Source organism: Cervus canadensis, chromosome 16 (genome assembly GCF_019320065.1).
Source record: "Cervus canadensis isolate Bull #8, Minnesota chromosome 16, ASM1932006v1, whole genome shotgun sequence".
Taxonomy (NCBI): domain Eukaryota; kingdom Metazoa; phylum Chordata; class Mammalia; order Artiodactyla; family Cervidae; genus Cervus; species Cervus canadensis.
Window position 1 is genome coordinate 8758255 of NC_057401.1, and position 27168 is coordinate 8785422.

General features: G+C 42.6%; 2 protein-coding genes across 5 annotated transcripts in view; one reads left to right on the top strand and one right to left on the bottom strand.

Annotated features, from left to right (window-relative positions):
• Positions 1–21145, bottom strand: part of PTCD2 (pentatricopeptide repeat domain 2) — a 29153-nt gene extending 8008 nt beyond the window's left edge. Inside the window, exons 1-8 of one of the 3 annotated variants that reach the window (XM_043488882.1) lie at positions 21003–21145; positions 19116–19208; positions 15615–15744; positions 11439–11556; positions 8720–8798; positions 8215–8306; positions 5937–6050; positions 2765–2839 (exon numbers count right to left, since the gene is read on the bottom strand). In XM_043488882.1, coding sequence (XP_043344817.1) covers positions 2765–2839; positions 5937–6050; positions 8215–8306; positions 8720–8798; positions 11439–11556; positions 15615–15744; positions 19116–19208; positions 21003–21117 — 816 coding nt within the window. In that variant the 5' untranslated portion in view covers positions 21118–21145. Of the gene's footprint in view, positions 1–2764; positions 2840–5936; positions 6051–8214; positions 8307–8719; positions 8799–8856; positions 10181–11438; positions 11557–15614; positions 15745–19115; positions 19209–21002 lie in introns of those variants that run through there. The other 2 variants (XM_043488884.1, XM_043488885.1) reach the window with 2 other exon arrangements.
• Positions 21146–21198: 53 nt separating this feature from the next.
• MRPS27 (mitochondrial ribosomal protein S27) overlaps positions 21199–27168 on the top strand; it is a 100983-nt gene continuing 95013 nt past the window's right edge. Inside the window, exon 1 of one of the 2 annotated variants that reach the window (XM_043488763.1) lies at positions 21199–21307. In XM_043488763.1, the coding sequence (XP_043344698.1) occupies positions 21235–21307 (73 nt within the window). In that variant the 5' untranslated portion in view covers positions 21199–21234. The remainder of the gene's footprint in view (positions 21308–27168) is intronic. The other variant, XM_043488764.1, reaches the window with a different exon arrangement.

The following is a 27168-nucleotide window of genomic DNA, read 5'->3' on the forward strand; positions in this document are numbered from 1 at the left end:
GGTACTCCCTACCATGCTCTGGATTTCTCTCCCGACTGAGATGGACACTTTAGCCCTCGGCAGGCTCGTGTTTTATTTCTACCATGCCTTTCTCATTTGGGGGAAAAAAATCATTACTAGAGTCTCATAACAACTGGGAGAGCAAGCCAAGGATTGAACAGATGAGGAATGTAAATTCAAGGACATGGAATATGTGTACCAACAGCAGATTTATTTTTTTTAAATCCAGTCCTGTGTTCCTTTCCTTATTCAGGAGGAGCAGTTAGCTCCAATCCTAGATAAAAGGCACACAGTGCTAATCTCTATAGGTCTGGAGTGGTGGGGAAACCCTAGGCTTTGTAGTCAAACAGATTGGTTTGTTTTAATTAGCTGCAAGAACCTAAGTAACGTCCTTACCCTTTGAATCTTCATTTCCCACATGTATAAGATGGAGAAATACTGTTCTAATAAAGTTGTATAAAGTAAACCAACAAATAAAAGTACCTAGCCTGGTACCTCAGCCAAAATAAACGGAAATCCTGCCAAGCTCACTGCCTTCCATTTCTCACCAACCCTTTATGATCTCCCCACACTAACTTCAACTCTAGGAAAAGCTACTAACGATCCATGTAAACCTTCTCTCTCACGCTCGCATGGGTTTCCTTCCCACCTGATGCTGTAAACCACCTGGAATCCTAGCAGGCCTGCTGCTCTCCAGTCATGAGATGAGTGCCTCTGCAGTGCAGGCACTGTCTCTCAGAAGCAGATATTTACTTAGAGACCCAGAGCCACTCACATCCGGTAGTAAGCAGAGAAGAAAGAAAAATCACATATGTCTGCTGAAAGATCCAGCTTCCTAGTCTGTTGGGCTTATTGGCTCAAATGACCTGGGATTCTGGACTCTGGACCTTTGCCATCCTGACTCCAGGATCCGCTTCAGCTGAGAGCGCCACAGGCTGGCCCGCAGTTTCTGCTCTGGTGCCTCTCGGGCCAGGGCCCGCCTGCAGGTGACAGGCGTCGGGCTGTCAGCACTGCTGGGTTTCGACACCCTGCTGCTTTTCCGTCCTTGCCTTCTTCTCACACTTCTGCTTTGCCACTGATGCCTTGTAAACTCATTTCTGGGACTGCTCTGTCCCTTTCTTATGATGTTCATCAGTTTATGTCAGATGCATTACCGGGCTTTACAGGTGAGCTCTTAACTGAGCATTGACGCTCATCCCTGCTCGGGGCTCATGCCCTTTGCCAACCACAAGGTCTGTTAGGCTATTTTTCTAATATTTAGTCTCTTCCCTTCTAAACCCACCTCTTTCTCTTTTTTCCAGGCAGGTTCTCTGCTATCACTGTCTCCATCTTTCTGGTTCCCTAGGTTCATCTTTCCCTCCTGGGTAAGCATTCTGAAAAGTAAATATGAAGTCAGATACACAGTCTTCTTATCTCAGACTTCTTGCTGGAACTTGTTACCCAAAGTTTACCATAAAGGCTTATCTAGTCCTTCTCTTGAAAGTCATCTGGGCACGGGTCTGGGGGTGACATTTGAGGGTAATTATGAGCAGAACTAAAAGCATGGAAGCTTGGAGTTCTGCCCAATTCCTATTCATAGGTCCTAGGATTTGTTACAAATAAATAATCCTTTTATTTAACATATTTCATTTTAAACAAATACTACTGGTATTAGCAAACTTCACTGAACACTGATTACATGCCACGCACTAACTGTGCTGTGCTAATACTCTATATGCATTATTTATTCAATTCTCATAATGAAAGAAGGTATTATTACTAGTACTATTTCAGACAAAAGGAAAAATAGGGTCCATAGAGGTTAAGTACCTTTGACTAAGGAATCAGAGCTAGGAGGAGAACTAACAAACTAGCCTGCAAACTAGAACCCTCAGCAAAATTAATCTCCCAACAGAGAATGCCCTTTCCCCTCCATCCCTCCAGCCCCCAGCCCTGTCCTTCAGAATGCTACTCAGCACTTCTCTCCTGCCCAGGCTCCTCTGTTAGGGGCAGCTGGCTGGCCCTTCGCTCCCCAGCCTGGAATACCACTCTGGCTAGGACCCGCTCTCCCAGTTCACGGCATCTTGGTGTTCACACATTTCTGTTCTTCTGACAGTGTTTTCCTCATCTTGGTCCCTTGATGTTTCAGGAGATTGTAAGTTCCGGGGCTTTCTTTTCAACTCCCCACAACACAATGTAGTCAGCATATAAGCAGGGCCTCGACAAGGCCTGGCTGAGTGGGTGCTGTGTGTGTCTTTAATGACAGGAGAGTCTCTTAATCTTTTCATTGCCCCAGTAATGTGAGGAAGACCCACTGGGTAGACAGGCCATGGCAGGCTGGCAAAGTAAGAATGGGAATAGCGAGCATCTATTCAGTGTTTACCAGGTTAGACACCACTTTATGCACTGCGGATATACTGGCTCCATGAGTCGGGTAGGAGGTAGTCAGCATGCAGGCTTTTCTTAGAGTCTCAGCGAAGAGACTGCAGAGCCCATCCCCCAACTCTCTAAATCGACGGCCTTCTGTACTCCTGTGTTACGCCTGAAGCATTCATCCACCTCTTCTGATGAGCATGTCTGTGTTTCCCACCTATTTCTAAACACCTGGAAGCTTGTGTTGACTCCTCTCACAGGGTTCTACTATAACTTTCACACAGTGATTGATAAATGAACAGAATGAATAAAGACCTTGGGACATCAAAAGTCATTTGTTGTACACAAACCAAAAAAAAGATCTCTTTTATTACATTTCAAGCCTTACTTTAACCATAAAGAAGTTACTTACATTTAAATTAGTGCAGATTATGCTTTCTGGGTTCATGATTTGAGAAAAAATGGATATAGCTTTTGCCAGCTGGTTCTAGAAGGAAGAAAAACAAGTCAGACCCTCAAGTCATATAAACATTACTCTGCTGTAATAAAGATGATTTAAAGATGTCAAGATAGTCCTATCCATGGTGCCCCAGGGTTTTGAAGTCCACAGAGAAAAGAATGTTTTCTAGTAATCAAAAATGAACATTCTGTAAAATGTTTCCTACTGTGGCATATTCCTTAATGTTTAAACAACCTGCCTGAGTTCCACTTTTTAGGATGGAGGCATAAAGTTGTCATGTCCCCTCTCTCATTGAAATGAGCTCTCAAAAGAAAAGCAAGTTTGATAAATAGAATTGCAAACCCATTTTTGGCCTAGTTAGAACCTAGCAGAAACCTCAAACCACAGAAGAGGTTTGCACTGCCAAAAACATTGGAGATGGAGCTTGGGTGAGCTCTGGATGGAGCAGTAAGAGGAGGACATGGCTGCATATCTCAGAAGTGCTCAGAGTGGTCCTCAAAGGTGAGGGCACAGCCTGAAGTACTCACTTTCTCTTTACAATGGTGGTAGGAGAGTTTAAGACTAGTAATGAGATCTCTGGATCCTTTTGATGGCAGATGTGAGCTAATTAACAATTTACACAGATCAACATAGACCAATGGAATAAGATAGAAAGCCCGGAAACAAACCCATGCACCTATGGGTACCTTATTTTTGACAAAGGAGGCAAGAATATACAATGGGGCAAAGACAGCCTCTTCAATAAATGGTGCTGGGAAAACTGGACAGCTACATGTAAAAGAATGAAATTAGAACACTTCCTAACACCATACACTCAAAATGGATTAAAGACCTAAATCTAAGACCAGAAACTAGAAAACTCTTAGAGGAAAACATAGGCAGGACACTCAATGACATAAATCAAAGCAAGATCCTCCATGACCCACCTCCTAGAGTAATGGAGATAAAAACAAAATTAACAAGTGGGACTTGATTAAACTTAAAAGCTTTTGCACAACAAAGGAAACTATAAGCAAGGTGAAAAGACAACTCTCAGAATGGGAGAAGATAATAGCAAATGAAATAACTGACAAAGGATTAATTTCCAAAATATACAAGCAGCTCATACAACTCAATACCAGAAAAATAAACAACTCAACCAAAAAGTGGGGAAAAGACTTAAACAGATATTTCTCCAAAGAAGACATACAGATGGCTAACAAACACATGAAAAGATGCTCAACATTGCTCATTATTAGAGAAATGCAAATCAAAACTACAATGAGATATCACCTCACACCAGTCAGAATGGCCCTCATCAAAAAGTCTACAAACAGTAAATGCTGGAGAGGGTGTGGAGAAAAGGGAACACTCTTGCACTGTTGGTGGGAATGTAAATTGATACAGCCCCTATGGAAGACGGTATGGAGATTCCTTAAAACACTAGTAATAAAACCACCATATGACCCAGCAATCCCACCCCTAGGCATACATCCTGAGGAAACCAAAATTGAAAGACACACACGTATCCCATTGTTCATTGCAGCACTATTTACAATAGCTAGAACATGGAAGCAACCTAGATGTCCATCGACAGATGAATGGATAAAGAAGTTGTGGTGTGGAATGGAATGTTACTTAGCCATAAAAAGGAACACATCTGAGTCAGTTCTAATGAGGTGGATGAACCTAGAACTTACTATACAGAGTGAAATGAGTCAGAAAGAGAAAGATAAATACCATATCCTAACACATATATACGGAACCTAGAAAAACCGTACTGAAGAATTTACCTTCAGGGCAACAATGGAGAAACAGACATGGAGAATAGACTTATGGACATAGGGAGAGGGGAGGAGAGGGTGAGACACATGGAAAGAGTAACATGGAAACTTACATTACCGTATGTAAAATAGATGGACAATGGGAACTTGCTGTTTGGCTCAGGAAACTCAAACAGGGGCTCTGCATCAACCTAGAAGGGTGGGTTGGGGCAGAAGATGGGAGGGAGGTTCAAAAGGGAGGGGGTATATGTACACCTATGGCTGATTCATGTTGAGGTTTGACAGAAAACAGCAAAATTCTGTAAAGCAATTATCCTTCAATAAAAAATAAAGTAAAAAAAAGGAATTTACACAGATCAGCCATATTTGCAGGAAACGGTATGTCACTTACAGCAGCAGTAGGGAAGAGACTGTTTTGAATCACCTCCATGCCTATTCCCATCAGCCAGGGAGAAACAAAGCCTATTATATTTGTAGAAAACCCCACACATAAAACCATGGCAGCATGGCCAGGTTTCTTCTGACATGAGTCTTCTACAGATGTCTGGTCTAAGAGAAACATATGTTCTTCAATGATGAATAACCAAAAAAGAACCAGCATGGGATCTATCTATAGACAATATGTGGGGAAAAAAGAAAGAAAGGATTACAGCAAAACAAAGAAAAAGAAAAGAACCGACAGATGAAGAAACCCCAACGAAAACATGTTTCCATGGATATAAAGGTCAGAAATGAGAAAAATGAACAAGATCAAATCACTCAGAAGTGGGAAAAAAAAAATCAGGCAAGCCTCAGATTTCTCCATGGTAACATTCCACCCTGGAAGAGAGAACAATGCCAAAGAAAACCTCCAGGAAAGGAAATATCACTTCAGTTTTATATCTGGCAAAACTGTAGTTCAGGTAAAACAAAACAAACAAACAAACAAAAAAAGACAAATAACTTTAAATACCAGGAACTCAAGGAATACTGTTCCCCTGAAGAATTTATTAGAAGACACACTATGGAGAGCCTTAGATTTAAAACTGTCCTCTGGGCACATTACATAGCAAATGAATCATCTGAAATTTAAACTTTAATGATTTGAGAGATTTCTCCAAGTGCAGCCTCCCTCATTGATTTTCCACAGGATTCCCCCAGTCCCGGGTAAACAGCAGTGTGTGCTAGGCCCTCAGCTGTAAATGCAAACACTCTGGAGGCAGAGGTATGGATGCAGGTTGCCATGGCACCAGGGGCCCTGGTCTCCTTAAGGGGACTTTTTTCTGTGACAGTCAGAGGGATAAAGAAACAAAAGTAGGGACACCTGAGAGCGGCCAAGCTTGCCCACGCCCAGTTCCTTTATGTGTACCCCACAGCCTCACCTGGTTCAGAGCCAATGCCACTGCAAAACAGGATGCTCTCCTGGAGAGGATTTCTCCTTTGATTAGGGCTTCTTCTCTTAATGTGGTACAGATTTGAAAAGATTCAGGGCTATTCTGGGGAAGACAGGATTGCTCGATAAATAAATGTCACAAACCTTTAAGTTTAGTAAGTTGATTAGTGGTGCTCAGTGTTCCAGATTTCCTTTTGGAAGAACTTCCTGGAGCCTATCTCAAGCCACTTAAAAGACTGAGCTCCATTTGTAAATAGGCTCAGTTAGCTACACATTAGCACTTCAAATCTAAATGAACTCCATTTTTAGCTCTTTGTCAGTTTTTCTGATTTGGGGCAGCTCTACCAGCAAACATTCGGATTACTTTTCATCCAGGCAGGCTGGTTTTCAGACATAGGTACCACAGCATACAAGTGTGAAGCATCTAATGTGCTTCAACCACATCAGATGACAGAATAAAGCTCAGCAACACACAGAACTTTTCCTGAGGAGGTTTCCAAACTAAAAATATCCATCTTAAGTCAAATATTTGAAAACATGAAAACTTTTTTGAATGTAAATCATGAAAGAACCCTATGAAAACAGAACCCAAACAACCTAACAACATAAGTGATACACAAACTAGCAGAGAGCAGTGGAGAAACAGAATTCTCTTCCTTTGTGCTGTGGGTGGGTGAGGTTTATGACTGCAGCATCAGCTAGGTACCTGTGTGTATGTCTGTCAGGACGTGATTCACAACTCAAATCCTAAAGGAACACCTGAATTTAATGAGAGAGGACAGCTCCCAGAATCGACTTGCAATCTGTAATGGCTGACCAGTGTTTCAACTCGTCTCTCCACTGAGTGCAATGAGTTATTCTGGGAGAAGTCCTCCGGCCCTTCATAAGCAGTAGAGTTATATTCGCTCCACTTCAGTATATACTCAGGGAGGCATCGCAAAGAAGGTCAGGAAACTGGGGGTCACAGTGCTGAAGAAGTGATGCTCAAGTGTGTGTTGCATTGGCCTGATTCACAGATCATAAAGTGGTAGACTTTGAAAGGATCATCTAACAATCTGGCAGTCAGCAAACTATGACCCTGGGGCCAGAGCCAGCCTATGGCTAAGACTGGCTCTTACGTTCTCTTAAAAGGTTTGTAAAACTAAAGATGATGCTGTGACAGGGACCATAAGTGGCAGAGCCCCAAAGTCTAAAATATTAACTATCTGGCCTTTTAAAGAAAAAGCCTGCTCACTCCTGAATCCACACACTTCATTTCACAAATGAGGTAAGTGATTTCAAAACCAGTTCTTGCTAAAGTTGAGACTAGAGTCCATGATGTTCAATTTCCAGGTTGGTTGCTTTTCTCTGTAACCAGCTGCCCCTCTTGCTTTGGAAAGTTAATACTGCTTTATTTTTCAGGGAAATTTTTCAATACCCATATTCTACCTTGCTTAGTGTTCCTTCATTTTCAGTATAAGGAGGTTTTGTTAAGTTTCCAAAGTTAAAATGGCAAGAATGTGTATAATAATGCATGGAACCTGGGTCACTGCAGTACTTGTTACCATTTATGCATTCAGTAAGTAATAAAGAAACAGTCTCTGTGCCTGATATAGTGATGAGAATAGGGATCTATGTCACGCTGTCTAATATCAAAGGATTTATTTTAATGTCACATACATTTATTAAACATCAGCTGTGAACAGACGCTGTTAGGTGCTGGCATATAACGGTGCGTCAAGGAGTTTACCCTCTATGGGGGATGCAATGTGCGTCTACTTCGTGTATCAGGCAGTGTTATGAGTGCCATGTCTGTGACTGCAAATAGAGCACAGTCAAGGGAATCCGCAAGAGAGACATCACTTCCAACTTAGCGATCACAGAAGAATTCAGACGAGGACAAAGCAGCCCTTGCGTTCACCACTGAGGATGCCAAGACTTCCAAGGGAGAGGGCCACAGACACGACTGGTCTGGTGAAGTCCAGTGTGAGCAAGGGGACTGACTCTAGCAGAGTTTGAACCCAGCATGCTGTTTCTTGCTCTCATTATCTACACAAATGCCAGAGAAGACTGAAAGATGATAAAATTGCTTTTCCCATGATAGGACTGTCTGACATGGCTAACTTGGGTTTTCTAAAAATGAACATATTTAAAATGGAAATATCTGCACCAGATGGAAAACAGACTTCAGAGGAACTGAATTTTATTTGTAGAGGGGGAAAAAAAAATTAAATCCTCTGTCAAACACAACCCAAAATGCTCTAGAAGTTTAGGGAAGACAGTCTTACCAGTTTGTAGCAAATTGCAAAAGCAAGGACATAGGTATCTTTGTTGAACTTCAGATCTTGGTTTTTCATCTCAATCAATACTTCCAATGCGCCTGCAAAGAGCCAGGAGTGGGCCGCCGTTAAATGCATTCAAAGTGAGTTCCAAGTCCTCTACTACTGATTCCCAGAGTTCAATCTGTTTAGCCTCATGTATTGAAAAGTATGCTTCAGCACAATAAAAACTTTCAAAGTCATTTACTAGTTAACTAAATTGTAAAATAAATTATCAAATTATACAGGAAGAACTAATATTTTAAACCTATTTTCACCACAGCATAAGTAAAAACCGGGGTGTTTAGGTCATGACATGTGATGTAGCACGGTAATCACATTTAAAGAATGGGGTCTCCATAATTCAATCACTCATCAGGAATATAAGGGTCATTTTTACATGGCCCATTGTTTTTCCTAATTGCTTTACCTGCAAAGACAGAATTTTTCAGCAAACATAAATTGTGATACTTACTTTTATATTTGCCTTTGATAAATAACATATCCATCAAAATATTGAATGATGTGGAGTCTGAGAAGAAACCTCGTAAATGCTAATGAAGAAAAACAATACAGTTTGGTTAAAAGTTAAAATTATTAAAGAATACTTACACTGCATCTTCTCTGTCTAGGACTTGCTTTTGTACAAACTTCATTCATTTAGCGAAAAAATTTAAATACTGCCCACTCTTTTGGCATCATGTCTTTGGCAGTGGGCACAGTAAACAAGAGGCAAGAGATATGGCCAGAGATCTCCAGGTTTCAGAAATGCAGTGAAGAACGTCTTTCTGCAGCGTGGCTCTGCCAAGCGTAGAGGAAGAGAACCAGGCCGATTAATCTGGTGGGGACGGTCCTGGAACCTGGGTGGCAGCGTATTAACGTGAAATGGCAGCTGGAAGTGCGCTTGAGGATGGGGGCAGGACAGGCTTGCGCAACTAGGATCCAATTTTGGCAAACAGTACAGAGTTGATTATTTACTATTATTTATTTATTATTTTGAAATAATTCACTGAAACAGTGGTTCTCAACAGTTTTAATGCCATGATAATGTGACACATGCTATTCAAATACACTATTAAATGTCTTGTGTCAGTCTGTTATTTTTTGAGAACCAATTAGCCAGACCCTTTCTAGGCACTGAGACTAAAGAAATGATGAACAAGACAAAGACCCTGCCCTAAACTCTAGTGGGGCTTATTACCTACAGGGGCTTACATCCTGGCAGAGGAGACAATGAACAAGTGAATAAAACAAGCAAAAACTTAAAATTTCAGGGTATCAGTAGAGGCCATGAAGAACAATGGAACAGGATGAGGGACAGCAAAGATGAGGAGAAGTGGTCAGGGAAGGCTCTCTGAGATGAGGAGACTTCAGTGAAGTGATGCTGTGTAGAGCGTTACAGTCTGAGGCCACGGGCCTGACATGTCTGAGAAAGAACAAGAAGGTCCCGAGTGCAGTGAGCAAGGCGGAGAGGGGCAGGACCTGAAATACCATGAAGGGCCCCTGCGGGCACGGTCAGGGCTCTGAGATCTATGCCCAGTGGGGTGGGAAGCCACCAGAACGGCCCTGTCTATAGGGAGAAAGCAAGTCTCAAGTGTGAGCCATGTACGTGACTCTAAATTTTCAAGTACTTTCTTTCAAAAAAGTAAAGAGAAAGATATGAAATCAGCTTTAACAATATGTTACTTAACCCACTAAATCCAAAACTTCAACATGGACTCGATATAAAACATTATTGAGATACTTTCCATTCTCCTTTTTATGTCAGGTATTTAAAATCCATCATGTACTTTATTCTGCAGCACATGTACGTCTGAACTAGCCACAGTCCAAGGGCTCCGTGTCCATGGGCACCTGTGGGTCGCGGCTCCCTCCCCGGCAGCGCGGCAGGGTTCTGGGCAGGGAACGTGACAAGGCAGGCGGGCGCAGGATGAGGCTTTATGGCCCATGACTCTGATCCAGTAATTCTACTGCTCCAGGAAACTTAAACACATACATGAATGCTTCATACCCAGGTAGGTTAAAAAAAAATTTCCATTTTCTTTTTGTTTCATTGTTATACTCATGGCTCTGATTTATTACAGTGAAACTTTAATTTTAATAACAACAGTAACATATGATTATAAAATAGTCAAGTAATACAAAAATATATAAAGTTAAAAAGTGAGGATTTCATCTAATTCTTCCTCCGAAAGCAGTAGTTTAATGTATATCCTTCTAGATTTTTAAAACATATATACTATAAGGTAAATATGGTATGTATATTTATCCTTTTAGAAAAAATAGGCTCAAACTAATCCATACTGTTCTGAAGCCACCTCTTCTTAGATTACTAATATATTATGGTCATCTTTTTAATACCTGTGGTCCTTTAAATAGGGACAAGCTGAGAATTAACAGTTCCTCCACAGATAGAAACTTTATATGAAAAAAAATAAGAGGCAAAAGGACAACCTAGTCATAGAGATTCCTAAAATTATTAAAATGTCCCGGGAGGCCAGTCCTAGTCCCCTAATTTAATAAATGTTTCTGACCATGGATGGATTTATAATGTCTCTCGAGTTCCTATAAAATAGAAATAATAATAGTACCTACCTGGTCAGGGTAATTGTGGAAAACAAATGAAATGAAATATGTAGACTGCTTAAGAACAATAATGAGGACAGGGTAAATATTCAGTGCATAATTACAAAAATAATTATTGTTACTTTTGCTTTTAGGAAAAGAAAATCAGATTATGTGAAAGCAGAAATTCTGAAAACAGAAAACCACCTGTCAACATAGCCTTCGGCCAGAAGTAAACATACAAAAGCAGGAGAGAAGCGCAGATGAAGAGTGGGAAAGGCGGCCGCCTCAGACTGTCCCCACTGAGCGCGCCTCCAAGGAGCGGGTGTCGGCCCCCGGTGGACGTACATCCAAGGTGGGTGGATGCCTTGCAATCTGTGCCTGCACCTCCTCCACACCGGTCCTCACCTCTGTACGAAGAAACCTACCCCTCTCCGTAGGCAGTGACTCCAAGGACACCTTAAAAAAGCAGGGAAGAGCTCGTTCCCTTAACCTAGTAGCCTTTCTGTGAAAATCTAACCCAGGAATAATGTGTATAGAAGAGCTGCCCTTCCTAACATCACTGAAAACACGCCCTCCTCAGCACAAGGAAATCACGGTAGCAGGGAAAGCCACCGGGAGACAGTAACCTGGTCTTTGATGAGCTCCACTGCAGAGTCCTCAAGATCCAGCTCGTAGCACAACCTCATGAAAAGTGGTCCAAACTTGTACTCTCCCAAAGTGATGTTCCTGTTCTCTGCATGGTACCTGGTAATCAAAATAATTCAGTGAGCCAAACAGTGGGACTGGGGAAAAGGACAGACAGACTGTGGCATGCAGTCTGCTCGGTGCTGGGCACGCAGCAAAGAGTGCAGTCCTCTCCCAGTCTGAAGGGGAAAGCGCAGAATTAAAGATGATCAGAAAATCCTGGAAAGCAGAAGTATGTTAGGCATTTAAATAAACAAACAAGGTTCATTACAGGCCCACAAACTCTGAAGTTAAAAGAAAAAATACAGGTTGTAATCATCCTCTCAAATTTACCAGCAACCTGCTAGGACTGAGTGTAGCATGTCAGGGAACAGCAGGGGTCTTGCATCTGTAAGCCCATCAGGATGGCACCGTCTCTTTCTGTGCTTCTGGAGAGGAACGAGGAAAGGAGTGGGGTGATGCTCCATCCCCCTCATGTCTGGCTTTACCCCCATATAGGACGGCAACAACCAGTAGATGCATTTTAAAATCTAGACCTATCACTCCTTTTTTCTTGGCTCAGGGAAAGGTATATGTGAACCATAATCGCCGAGCCAAACAAATTAAATGCAGCTTTGAAATTTTAGTTTTAGAAGAAGGCTAATTTCAAAGACATGATGTTTTATATGTATGTGGCCTGGGATTTCTACAAGTAGCCTGTCTGCCAGTTAGAACTGCAGAACTGAAAATTGCTCGCAAATCTCTCCTTTCAATAATCAACTCTTTCTGCTTTAGACACCAGGAAGACAATCTAGTGACAAAACAAGTAACTCAAGATTACATGTAAATCAGATTTTAGGAAGATTCATTCATCATGTGACTGAATCCCAGATACCATGGGGAAAAGCTCTGGCTTTAACGGAATGTTTTTTAACCTTCTGCTGCAATCACTGAGGAAAGTCATAACAGCATTATGGATAGTCCATTCTAAACATATATACTACCAAAGAGAATGATGAATGTACCTTTAAAGATGCATTTCATAATCCAATTATAAAAGTTATAAAAATACTCATTGTTTCATTTACAGTCATTATGAATTAACTTATCATATCAAAACATCAGGGGCTTCCCAATGGCTTAGCAGGTAAAGAATCCACCTGCAATGCAGGAGACACAGGAAATGTGGGTTCAATCCCTGGGTCAGGAAAATCCTCTGGAGGAGGAAATGGCAACTCACGCCAATATTCTCACCTGAAAAATCCCATGGACAGAGGAGCCTGATGGGCTACAGTCCACAGGGTCGCAAAGAGTCTGCCACAACTGAGCGACTGAGCAGACAATGCACATTAAAACATCAAGCTGTACACCTTAAAAATGTAAAATTTATATGTCATCTGAACCTCAGTAAAGCTGGAGGAAAGAAGAAACACATACTAACAGGCAGTATAGTTAGTGATTCAGGACTTTTAGACTCTTGATTCCAAAATAACAGTTCACATCCCAGCTGTTCTACCTACTGTGTCACCATGAGCAAATTAATTAACCACACTGTACCTCAGTTTCCTCATCTGTAAAGTGGAGATAAGAAAAGGACTCAAAGAGTTTTTGTGAGGATCAAATGAGATGATATGCCTGGCACACGGTAAGTCTTCCATGTATGTTACCTCTTATAAAATGTAAGGCATGCTGAAGAAAATATCTTTAAATAATCAACGTATTTCAGTAAATAGTCTCAGGAGAGATGTGTGTCAGATTAACAACAAAACTAACATGAAAATTTTCCCAACTTAAATGACATTCACACTAATGAATGTGCTAGAAAATCAGAGAGGTAATATGTCACCTCCTCTTGACGAGAGACATTCAAGTTCGAGGATCTAAAATCCCCTATAAACCAAACAGCATGTGGTCAAAACCAGGAGGAGATTCAGTTGCTCCTTGTATTTGGCTCAATAAGGAGCTTATGTTCCAGCTCACTGCTCTTCTTCCCCAACGAGGGGCAGCCTGTCTCAGAAAGAAAGAAAACAGGTTGGGGAGGTCGAGGACCACCCCCCCCAACTCATCCAGCTGTCCACAAACAGAGGGAAAGGACAGCAACCGGGCTGAGAGATACTAGCAGCAATAAAGGGATTATGAGTCACACGTTACGATAAAAATAAGAGCGGAAAGAGTGTTTAGAATGTTATCCTGTTTTGTTGCTCTTGTAAACATCTGATAGCTTTGGCTAGTAAAAAGAAAACTGAGAGCAAAAGGAGCCAGAGGTCTCAAATGATTCAACTTTATGAAACTGAAATCGCAGATTTCGGTTTGCAGATACAGTGTGACTGTGAATTACCATAATCCCTTTTGGAAAATAATCTGGCAGTCTGTATTGACAAGCTGAAAAGGTTCCTGTCCTCTGATCCCCAAAAGAAGGTTTTACACATAGCGTTTGCTCATCATAGCACTGTTTATCCTGGTGAAAAATCAGAAATGATTTAGACATTCAACAGTAGGGGCACAGTTAATTAAAATACCTAACCTATAATGGAATAGTGTATAGTCATGAAAATATGATTCCTAGAGTGTTAACAAGCAAAAACATTTACACTACAATGCCAACTAGAAAACAAAATATCCTGTTTCTTACACAGTAATAGCCACACTATGTAAAATGAACCCTACCAAAACTGCAAAATCTTGCATGAAAAAAAAAATTGGTGGGAAAATATATCAAAATATTAACAGTGGTTTCTTGGATGTGTTAGGCCCCAAGGATGGCTGCCATCAACTCCTCATGCATACTGCTCCATCCATCCACAGGTAGAATCCTCTCCCTTTCCCCACGAACCAGGGGTGGCTAACTTGCCCTGACCAGGAGAATGGGGTGGAGTGAGAAGATGTGCCAGTGTGGGCAGCTCTGCAAGGCCTGCAGCTGTGTGCTAGTGTGTCCCCAGCTGGCCTTGTGAATGGTGAGTTACGGCGGGGGTGGGGGGGGGGCAGGCGTAGGGACACTGATGCCTCAGAAGTGCCAATGAAGCCTTCTTGGACCGCCCAGCTCAGCCCACTACATCTGACTGCAGTGCACAGCTGACTGAGCCGATACTGGTAAGAACTGCCCGCTGAGACCAGCCTCAGTTCCTGACTCACTGAATTGTGAGAAATAATAAGTTGTCATTTTAAGTCACTAAGTTCTGTTGTGGTTGGTTATGCAGCAGGAGACAATCAAAGCTGCAAAATGTGTAATATATTTCTTGTGTTTTTCAAATTTTCAATGAAATTTGTGTAATTCATGTCTCTTATAGACAAGTTTGAGAAATCAGAAAAGTACACATTTAAACAAACAAAAAATATAACGTATAATTTCCAAAGAGCCACGGTTAACTTAGGGTGTATATTCTTCCAGTACTCTACATATGAGTAACTTGTATTTTTCTTTGTAAATGTACAAGTGCAGGTCCATGTATAGAAATGTATCTTTAAAGAATGGTGAAAAGAAGCCATGAATTATTTTTAGAAATAAAGCCTGTTGGTTTGGTGACATCCTGCTCCCAGGAGACACCTTTGCTGGGTTTCCGAACAGCAAACTGTGATCACACATGAGTTCTTTCTGATGTGGGGACGTCTGATGAGGGATCAGAGACGGTAAACAGACAAAAGCCGGGAGTAGGGAGGCCCGTCAGGAGCCCACTGAAGTGTCCAAATGAGAGGAGTGAGGCCTGAACTAACAGAGGTAATGGGGACAGAGAGGAAGGCTGGGGTGAGGGACACCAGGGAGTGGACACAGGAGAGCAGATGAGATCAGGGGAAAAGAAGACTGGTCAGGATGAGAGCAGTCAGCAAGCAGAGGTCTGTACACACTGAACGTGAAGGCAAGAGGACGTGTGCGTGGACTCAGTGAGTAGTGAGGCTGGTGATCTCCTGGGCCGTGAATTATCTGTTTTCCTATCTTCAGCACCTGGCATGTAATAGGAACCTAATAAGCTTTTGTTAAATGAATGAATATAAACATGTGGTGCTCAGGGCAGGCACCTGGACAAGAGACTTGGAAGTCACCAGTGTAGCTGAAGATAGCTGAAATCTTCCAGGTGTATGCAATTGCTCAGGAAAGGGAGACAGTGTGAAAAGGCTGGCAGTGTTCTAAGGAAGTGCCTCACCTGTAAATGACATGTTTAGCCAGCTCCACGTCGTCCCGGGATGCACACAAATGAAGCAAAGTTCTCAACTCCTCTTTCAAGATGAGCTTATTCTGGGTCAGTTTCTCCTCCAGGTTTCTCAAATAGGTTTCTGGAAGAAAGCACAGTGTGGAGGTGGCTATCACTCAGGCTGACTCGGGCTGTTCAGGAGTCTGACCTCAGGGAGAAGGGGAGGCCCGAACCCAGCACCTTGCAGAGGCCACTGAGAGGGGCTCATGGCCACACAGCTCCCATCACTGGCTGGTCTTGAGCATCAGAGATGGGGTGTGAAGCGGCGCGTCTGTGTCACAGGGCGCAGGCCCAGGCCTCACTCCAGATTCCCTGCACAGGGTCTCTGGGGGCAGGAGCACAGGAATGTACAGTTTTTACTACCTGGGTGATGCTTATGTAAAGGTTGAGAACTAATGTCCAAACAGGCTTAGTCCAGAGAACTGGATCTACAGGTGACCCGTGAGGAAAAAAAAAGTAACCAAGATATCCAAACCATCAGTTGGTAGGGCACCCAGCAGGAAAGCTGAAAGGAAAATGTGAAGATGAGTCAACCCACAGTGGAAGACTCACACGATTCAGGAATACTTCACATCTCTTCCATTTGATTCAACTTTACCCCTTTTTCCTTCCTCCTGGTCCCTCTCTAATCAGTTGTTAGAAAGTATGCCACAGTACTGTATAATGCACAGAGGGTAAACCTGTCCTCTGACTGCAGCAAACCGTCTTCTAGTAACTGGATCATTTCAAGGTGATCACTGTCTATGTCCCTTGTCTTGTATCTGAACCTACTGTGGAGACAAACCCCAACAGGAAGCACTGCTTCCTGGCATTAGGAGGCACTGTATTCTTGGCAGAATGTGGGCTGAGAGGCAGGCACCAAGCAAGCATCTGCTTTCCAGAAGACAGGGCAGTTCTCACCCTCAGAAGCTGCCAAGAAAAGTCTACAGGATTTGTTCCAAGGCACAGAGCTCTGAAGGAATGCTGCCTGAAGGAATGGTGGGATATACATTAAAAACACAAAATTGCGAAGCTGAAGTAGATACTGCTTTCAATTTACTAGGAAAAAAGGCCCCCGGGTTTGTGTTAATGCAGTAGACCCTCCAATCTTTATTTGCAGGATCTTGTAATGGCTAAAGGTTTTAGAATTGGGAAGACACGGGCTGAAATCTCCCAGGTATCGCCAGTGATAAATAACCCACCTGCCAATGCAGGAGACATAAGAGACATGGGTTTGATCTCTGGGTCAGGAAGATCTCAAGGAAGAAAGCATGGCAACCCACTCCAGTATTCTTGCCTGGAAAATCCCATGGACAGAGGAGCCTGGCAGGGTCCATGGGATCGCAAAGAGTCGGACACACTGAGGCGACTTAGCATGTACGCATATGTGGGCTGGAATCTAGGCTTTGCCATTTGCATGCTATGGGGAGGTTTAGGGAGGCTTGTCTGTGAGACTCGATTCATGTATAAAGTGGAGATCATGATACTGACCTCACGGGGTCATCCTAAGATAATGCAAGTGAAGTAAAGCCCTTAGCACAGGGCCCAGCATGTAGTAACTGCCAGGAAATCACAGAGGTTATTATTCTTATTTTCATTCTTCAGTCATGAGGATTTATTCTATTAAATATTTCTAAACAATTTCCAACCTAAAAAGATTTTAATAGGATGACTTTACATCTTGTACTTCTTAGTATGTCCAAAATTTCAGCAAATATAATTTGTATTTTAAAACAATCAATAAGATTTAGGTGTTTATTGTATATTCATATTCAGAGGTATCCTTCTTTGTGTGAGAGACACAGGAAGGGTAAGGTATGCTTCCTGCCCTGAAAGAGCTTAGAATCTATTTGAAAAGATAAGATATATTTACATAAAGATATCTGAAAACAGTGACCGAGTAGGTGACACGTGACAGTATAAACATAACAGAAAAAAAGAGAAATCAAGCAGCAGAAAGAGCAGGCGTGGTGGAAGTAGAGAGGCAGCACAGGAGGGATGGGGCTGGGTTGGGCTGGTGGAGATGACGGGGTTTGGCATCGTTGGTGTGGGAATCAGCATGAGACACAGCATGGAACTGCAGGGGAAAGGTGGTGAGGGGAGAACGTGACTAGATTAACAGGAAATTACACTGAATTCTAGAAAGGGTGAGATCTACTATGGAAGAGCTAGGAACCTGGGGAGAAGGGGGAAGTTTATACGTGATGTGGTATACAGGACAGTAAGTACCACTGTGGGTTCTCATAATGATGAAATGTGGACAGGATCTTATAGGTAAATATCTGACAGTGGGGTAGAGTGGCACTCATTATATTAACTGACTTTCAGAACATATGCATGACCACCACAGCCTTAGAAAGATTGTAACAATGGAGTAACAACCAGACTGTGACATGAAGCCCTAACTGCAAACTTCACAGAGCTCCAGACAACTTGGGGTAAGCAGAAAAGACTGAAGTCAAATCTAGATTGAGTCTACTAAAGTGGAGACTCAATTCTCTGTCACTCTGTATCTTCTTGTTCTGTAGGTGATTTTGTATAACAGTATGGTTAGCAGAGTAATGAAAGAAGACTGATTTCTGGAGGGCTGGACTGTAGAGATGGGAAGCAAGTGCTCATTAGGTGCTCACAACATCCGACAGTGAGAAGGAGGAAAGCTGATAAAGTCAATAGAAAGTTATTAAAAAAGACGGGAGTCTTACTGTGTTTATAAAAGGATTTGAATTACTGGAGAAAACTCAATGTGCAGGAGAAGAGGAAATGAATGCAACAAGATTTCTCAGATGCTGAAAGGGAACAGGACCAGGGGTCGTGGTGGTGTCTTTAGCTGTTTACAATAGAAAGTTTCAAACATACCTAAAAGTAGAGAGAGATCATCTCCCACGTGTCTATCACGCAGCCATAGCAATTATCCTTGTTTTGCTAATTTTTTAAAGAAATCTGTTTTAGACTACTGATTCTTTCAGCACAGACTGGAAAATATGAAAATATATCATACAATTTTTGTTTCATTTGATTTATCTATCGATATGTATGTGTGTATAGAGATGCAAGGCAAATTGTATTTTTTACTGAGGGTGGCATCAAAAGTCTGAAAGCCAGTCATGTGGAGCAGTTCTCCGACTTTACTGTGCAGACGAATTGTTTGGGGCCCAAGGTTTGGCATTCCCATCCTTCTCTTACTTGCTGCTGATCCTTGAACCTAACTTCAAGTGGCACCGATCTAGAGGACTGGATGCAGCACTAAGCGTCAGTATTTCTCTGGAATCCTGAGAGAAGGGTTAAGAGAAGAATGGTAGACTCCATAGTAATAGAGTGAAATAAAAGGTGCACGCAGGGGCAGACTAGGAACTAAGAATAAATTATCTCAATTTCTTTTGAGATACAAAATCATTGAAAGAGAGACTGAATGGGGATAAAGACAGAGGAAAGTTGAATGACAGATCAATGAAAGAATGAAATAGATTTGATTACCTTTGGTGCCAGGAAGATTACATGCAACAGCCACCTTCTTACGTTGAAATTCCTTTAATTTCACAATACTGTCTGTAAGTAGGTATCTTTTAGCTAAAAATCAGAGAAAGTAAAATCATTTTGATTTTATATGATTTTAAAATCATTTTGATTATTTTATACTTAGCAAATAACATGTGTAGAGTTTGACCGTCTCTTTCTAATAACTAATCTGATCTTCACTTAGTATAAATAATCCCACTGCTGCTGCTGCTGCTGCTAAGTCGCTTCAATCATGTCCGACTCTGTGCGACCCCATAGACAGCAGCCCACCAGGCTCCCCCGTCCCTGGGATTCTCCAGGCAAGAACACTGGAGTGGGTTGCCATTTCCTCCTTCAGTGCATGAAAGTGAACAGTGAAAGTGAAGTCGCTCAGTCGTGTCCGACTCTTCAGGACCCCATGGACTGCAGCCTACCAGGCTCCTCCGTTCATGGGATTTTCCAGGCAAGAGCACTGGAGTGGGGTGCCATTGCCTTCTCCGAGAAATAATCCAACTAGACTGGTACAATTATAACAGTCACCCTCATAGGAGAAAATATTTCCAAACAACCAAAGAAGGCAAATCCTCCACGAGGCTTGTCTGTGTGTGTGAAAGGAGCTAATGATTGTGTATGGGACAGTAGATAAGAATCTGGACTCCAAAAGACAGATAACAAAACAGATATATCCAGATTTGGTTTAAACAGGTAGAAGCATATAGGATAGAAGAAGTAGCTATAGTGTGACCACTAGAATTCCCAGTATTGTCATTTTCGAAATGAGCTGTGACCTCTCAGATTTGGACTCTCAATATCCACTAGATACATAAGGATTCACTCACCACAACTTAGCAGAAATGAAGAGTTTTGGAAACATTATTTCTTTAAGATGCTGGGTTATGCATGAACTGGAACATGGCCAAAGAATCGTCGACTATAAGAACTCTGTGTACAACAATAACAGTGTAACAACAAAAATTGCTGCTGATTTCTATAAAGGTGAGCAGTGGTTACAGCAGGACTGCCTTCTGTTGAACTCTTCCTTTGCCAGTTTCCTCGAGCCTTGGGCAAATTACTTAGCATCCTTCTTTGTTAATGAGGGCTTCCCTGGTGGCCCAGAGGGTAAAGTGTCCGCCTGCAACGCGGGAGACCCGGGTTCGATCCCTGGGTCAGGAAAATCCTCTGGAAAAGGAAATGGCAACCCACTCCGGTACTCTTGCCTGGAAAATACGGACGGAGAAGCCTAGTAGGCTACAGTCCATGTGGTCACAAAGAGTCGGACACGACTGAGCGACTTCACTTTCTTTCTGTCGTTAATGAAGAAGAGAACAGTACCCCTCTCACTAGGTGGTATGAGGAGAAAAGGCAAGAGTGCATGTAAAATATAGTAAAGCCTGACACAAAGTGTTAAATCTTTTATTATCATTCGCCAGCACTGTCAAATTGAATCATTTCCACAAAGATATTAAGGGATAATTTTGTAAATAAAGAAAGCTGCTCAGAGTCTTTCAGATTGTTAGTTAGAGCTGGACTCTATAGTCTTAGACCTCCTCCGCTCCCAAACTCTACAGAATAGTAGGCCCAAGGCGGAGGGGGGTGTTCCCGGGAAGCAGCACAGCTCCATCCGAGGAAATACTACAGCCCCAAGGTCAAGAACCAGCCCAGCTGTCCTTTGATTCCCCGGCACACGGGCGTTCACGAAAGGCAAAGACCACCACTGCACCCAGGAGCAGAGGGCGAGGGCATGCTCGGTTGCTCTCGGCCAGAGTGACTGGGGCGCTGTTATTTCTCCAAAGAGATGCCGACTGAGGTGTAAAGCTCCCTTCTGTCCCACCCATCCCCTACTTCAAGGCCCGAGGCCACGGATACCTCCGAGAGGGCAGAGGCAGCAGGTAGAACCAGAGCCTCCCACCCAGGGATACACCAAACTCCGCAGCGCCTGCAATAGAAGGACTTGCTTCGGGGGCCGAAAGGTAGCCGCCATGCTGTTCCGGGCCGCACCAACTGCGGGAGCCGGGGAGGGGGCGGAGCGTCGACCGTGACTCCACCCCTTCCTCTGCCCGCCTCCCCCGGACCAGCATTCCTTTTGGTATGCTCCAAGATGGCGGCCCCCGTGGTGCGGCGCGGGATCCTCCTGGCGCGGAATGTGTCGCTGCTTCAGCTCTCTCTGGCAGGTTAGTGTCTGCTTCTTTCGTGGGGCTGCTTCTTTAGGCCCCCTGAGAACTCTGTTCCTTGAGTAAAAGGAGTAATGGGCTTTTAACGAAAGAAGAAACCATTGGAGGTGTTTGGTAGCACAGAAAGGGGAGGTAAGGTCTTTGACCCATCTCCCTCCCTAAAATAGTGTCTTCTTATCCAGAGGTGTGAAGAGCAGAACAAGTCCTAGTATGAGAACTTCTGCGGATGATTTGCCGCTTTATGTGTTCGGGTGGTCTTTTTGCTGCCCCTGAAAAGCCCAAATATGACCCCCGCCACCCCGCGCCCTCACTGGGGCTGTGAAATTTCTCTCGCTGTTGTTTCTTTAGAGGGGCGTCATAAACGTTCTCAACACCTGACGCGTGGCCAGACCCTGGTTTTCACTGGGTGGATGAATTTCTCGTTACGAATCTCAGTTTACCTGATGACCTTGGGCACAATTTGGTTGACCTTTCTTTCGCCCAAGTTTTCCATTCAAACAGTAAATGCTAATAGTTTTGAAATACTTTGATGTCTGAGTGAAGGACGGCCCACTCGAAACCTGTTTAAAGGACCTGCTGATGAAGACATTGAGAAAAACTTTTTTTAATTTACAGAAGCTAAATCCTGACGGGTGTGTCTGATTATATGATTCGGCTACAGTAATCACCATTGGTTTTTCCAATACTTATTATCTACTCTTTCTAACGTACTTCCTCTAGGCCCTATTCAAAAGAAACACATACAGTTTTTCTCCACACATAAACGTGAAACCTTATCCTAGGCCACCAGAAGTTTTCTGAGGATTAGCTGGTTGACCTAGCTAATGAAAATATTTCTTGCCACACTTTAGGTAAAGTTGTCTGCCCCGTACTTGGCACCTCAGTAAGGATTAGGGTTGTAGCTGTTTACTAGTGTGTTTACTTAGGGTTGTTACTAAATGCTTTTCAATTTAAACAAGACCTTGTATTGTTAATCAGGGAAAGTATCATAGTTGCTTGGAATGTTTGGGACCAGTCATCCTAAGGAGGGAATGGAAGTTAAATAAAGGTGAATTGAGACAATTTCTAGTTACCATTTTGATCTGTGATTGAAATGGTGAACTGGTGATCAATTACACCTGTGTTATTCCCCTGTCGTGGCCTTGAGCTGTAGGTGGCTATTTCAATTAGTTTAAATTAAAAAATTCTGTTCCTTAGTCCCATTGGTGGTGGTGGTTTAGTCGCTAAGTCATGTACGACTTGCAACCCAATGGACTGTAGCCTGCTCGGCTCCTCTGTCCATGGGATTCTCCAGGCAAGAATACTGGAGTGGGTACAAGGGAAGCCAAACATTAGCTACATTTTAAGTGCTCAATAGACACCTGTGGCTAGTAGCTACTGTAGTGGATAGCTCCTTTATTGCAGAAAGTTATATTGCACAGAACTGGGTTAGACCACAGATGAAGGGAGTCTTGAAATCAGTAACTAGAGGCTATAAGGCAAGTAATATAAGATGTCATTGTTTGGTCAGTAAGTTGTGTCCAACTCTTTGCGACCCTATGGACCGTAGCCTGCTAGGTTTCTCTGTCAATGGGGTTTCCCAGGGAAGAAAAATGGAGTTGCCATTTCCTTCTCCAGGGGATCTTCCCAACCTAGGGATCAAACCTGTGTCTCCTGCATTGGCAGGCTGATTCTTTACCACTGAGCCACCAGGGAAACCCCAAAATAAAATGGTACATTATTGACCACTGGGGGTTTGAGAATGCTGAAAAGGAGCTTTACTTTAAGTCGTCAAAACATCTTAAACCATTAGAGGATAAAAGAGGAAAAAATTCATACACACTCATGACAAATCGGTATTTGGAATATGTTGGTACTTCCATCAGTTCTTCTTACAACAGATAAATAAAGGCAACTAAAACAATCAACAGGATGGAAGCAAGATTTATTGAGGTGAACCAAAAAAGGAGTTTCAGTATAAGTAGAGGCTAGAGAAGGGAACTTATTGGGCACTTACTACATAGTGGACATTAGGCGAAGCACTTACTATTGTATATGTCCTCATTTAAATTATGATACAGTATTTCCCCATTTTCCATATGAAGAAAAAGGCTAAGAGGCCTGGTGTAACTTGTCCAGATTTTCATAATATTTATGGAAGGCTATGGAAGGCTAGGATTCACATTGGAGAAGGAAATGGCAGCCCACTCCAGTGTTCTTGCCTGGAGAATCCCAGGGACGGGGGAGCCTGGTGGGCTGCCGTCTGTGGGGTCACACAGAGTCAGACACGACTGAAGCGACTTAGCAGCAGCAGCAACAGCAGGATTCACATTTAGATTTTGTGACTCTAAAGCCTCTCTGTGTTCACAATCACACTGCACATGTTTGGAGACATTTTACCAAAAGCCAAATTAACTATACAAAAGATAAGTTTTTTATAAATAAGTACTTACTAAGCTTCAAAATCCTGGTCTTTGGAGGCAGAATTAAGTAGAGGAAATACTCATTTTTCAGTGGGTAGTAATCTTTGAATATTGTTGCTCTAAAAGTTGACTGCCTAAAGGGTAAGCAGGTTCAAGATGGGTTTATCTGCTTGGGTGGCATAGTTAGAGTGGGGTTAAACGGTCTCAGAGAGCTAAACTTGTGAGGCTGATACCATCCTATCCCCTTGCTACTTCATTGTTGTCTGAGGGTCAAAATCATCATTACCTGGGAACTTTCAGAAATGCAGATTCTCTGTTCCCACCCCAGGCATGCTGAATCAGAATCTTCATTTAATTGAGATTCATATGCACATTAAAGTTGGAGAAGCTGATGTAGATTTTACATTTTCATTGTCCACTCAACATTCTTCCTGACTTCATAGAAATTCTTTCTGGTTTTAATATTAATATACAGACCTCTCAACTACCAATTATCTCAGAAAGATGAATATCCTGATTTAAAAGGTTTACAGAAAATCGAATGTCTGTCTTAAGGAGTAATTTCCTATTGCTGCTGTAACAAATTACCACAAATTTGGTGGCTTAAAACAACATAGATTTATTACCTTACTGTTCTGTATGTCAGAAGTCTGATACAGAGTCTTACTGTGCTAAAATCAGTCAAGGTTTTGAAAGTGATGTATTCCCTTCAAAAATCTTTAGGGGTGAATCTGTTTTTCTAGCCTTTTCCATCTTGTGGAAACCACCTGCATTCCTTGGCTGATGGCCCGTTTCTCAAACGTCTTCAAAGTGAGCAGTGGCAAGTCAGGTCCTTCTCATGTCACTCCGCCTTTCATGCGCCACACTAACAAAGTGTCTCCCTCTTCTACTTTTTAAGGACCTGTGATTACTTTGAATCCACCTGGGGACTTCCTTGGCCATCCAGTGGTTAAGACTCTGCTTTCAGTGCAGGGGGCACAGGTTCAATCCCTGGTTGGGGAACTAAGATCCCACATGCCCCAAGGTGTGGCTAAAAAAACAAAAACATTGAGTCCACCTATATAACCCTGGACAGTCTCCTCACTTTATGACCAGCTGATGTGCTGATCTTAATTCCATGTTGTTGTTATTTAGTTTCTAAGTCATCTCCAACTTTTTTGCGACGCCATGGACTGCAACCCACCAGGCTCCTCTGTCCATGGAATTTCCCAAGCAAGAATACTGGAATGGGTTGCCTTTTCCTTCTCTGGGGGATCTTCCTGATCCGGGGGTTGAATTCTCTTGTCTGCTGCATTGCAGGTGGACAATTTACTGCTGAGCCACCTGAGAGAAGCGATCTTAATTCCATCTGTCACCTTAATCCCCCATTGCCATGTACCCTAACATTCATAGGTTCTGGGGATTAGGACAGGGACATTTTTGGGGGAGACATTATTCTGCCTACAACACTGGATAACTCATTGCTCTGTTTGCCATTGGTTTCTATTAGGAAAGTTTTCCACTTGCCAAGTTTAATTTCTTTATCCTTATACCCATTTCCTTTCATTCTGTCCTCAAGGGAGATAGGAAATGATGTGTGCTTAGTCGCTCAGACAAGAATACTGGAGTGGGTTGCCATACCCTCCTCCAGGGGATCTTCCCAACCCAGGGATCAAACCCAGGTCTCCCACATTGCAGGTGGATTCTTTACCATCTGAGCCACCAGGGATGGTAAGCAAGCAGTTAAAGTTCATGTATTTGAAAGTTACTGGGCTTATGTTTTGTAAATTTACTAGTCCTAATTTATTTTGTTTTCAGTCATGTGATCCCCTTGAACAACCACACACAGGACATTCTGGGACTTCTGTCTTTCCCCACCATCATCTCCCTGCTTTATGTCTCCCAGACCAAAATCATGAACATAATTCTAGATGATTGGTTTTTTCTGACTTTAGAATAAGGAGGGCTGATGTCTTATGCAAGAATAAAACATATGTTAGGAGAAGAAATGGAGAATAAGTAAGAAAATGTAATAACAAGTAGAGAATATGTAAGTCACTGGTGTCCTGGAATATATAGCTTAACAGTCCCCTCCTTGGGCTTTCTTTCACCTCTCTTCTTTTCACAGCTATTTGTAAGGCCTGCTCAGACAACCATTTTGCCTTTTTGCATTTCTTTTTCTTGGGGATGGTCTTGATCACTGCCTCCTGTACAATATCACGAACCTCCGTCCATAGTTCTTCAGGCACTCTAACAGATCTAATCCCTTGAAACTATTTGTCACTTCCACTGTATAATCATAAGGGATTTGATTAAGGTCATACCTGAATGGTCTAGTGACTCTCCCTACTTTCTTCAGTTTAAGTCTGTTAAACTTCAATTTAAGGCCTTACAAATAGCTGTGAAAAGAAGGGAAGCAAAAGGCAAAGGAGAAAAGGAAAGATATACCCATTTGAATGCAGAGTTCCAAAGAATAGCAAGGAGAGATAAGAAAGCCTTCCTCAGTGACCAGTGCAAAGAAACAGAGGAAAACAATAGGATGGGAAAGACCAGAGATCTCTTCAAGAAAATTAGAGATACCAAGGGAACATTTCATGCAAAGATGGGCTCAATAAAGGACAAAAATGGTAGGGATCTGACAGAAGTAGAAGATATTAAGAAGAGGTGGCAAGAATACACAGAAGAACTGTGCAAAAAAGATCTTCACGACCCAGATACATCATGATGGTGTGATCACTCACCTAGAGCCAGACATCCTGGAATGTGAAGTCAAGTGGGCCTTAGGAAGCATCACTACAAACAAAGCTAGTGGAGGTGATGGAATCCCAGTTGAGCTATTTCAGATCCTCAAAGATGATGCTGTGAAAGTGCTGCACTCAATATGCCAGCAAATCTGATAACTCAGCAGTGACCACAGGACTGGAAAAGGTCAGTTTTCATTCCAATCCCAAAGAAAGGCAATGCCAAAGAATGCTCAAACTACCGCACAATTGCACACATCTCACATGCTAGCAAAGTAATGCTCAATATTCCCCAAGCTAGGCTTCAACAGTACGTGAACCGTGAAATTCCAGATGTTCAAGCTGGATTTAGAAAAGGCAGAGGAACCAGAGATCAAATTGCCAACATCCATCGGACCATCAAAGAAGACAAGAGAGTTCCAGGAAAACATCTAATTCTGCTTTATCGGCTATGCGAAAGCCTTTGACTGTGTGGACCACAGCAAAGTGTGGAAAATTCTGAAAGAGATGGGATTACCAGACCAGCTGACCTGCCTCCTGAGAAATCTGTATGCAGGTCAAGAAGCAATAGTTAGAACTGGACATGGAACAACAGACTGGTTCTAAATAAGGAAAGGAGTACATCAAGGCTGTATATTGTCACCCTGCTTATTTAACTTATATGCGGAGTACATCATGAGAAATGCTGGAGTGGATGAAGCACAAGCTGGAATCAAGATTGCCAGGAGAAATATCAATA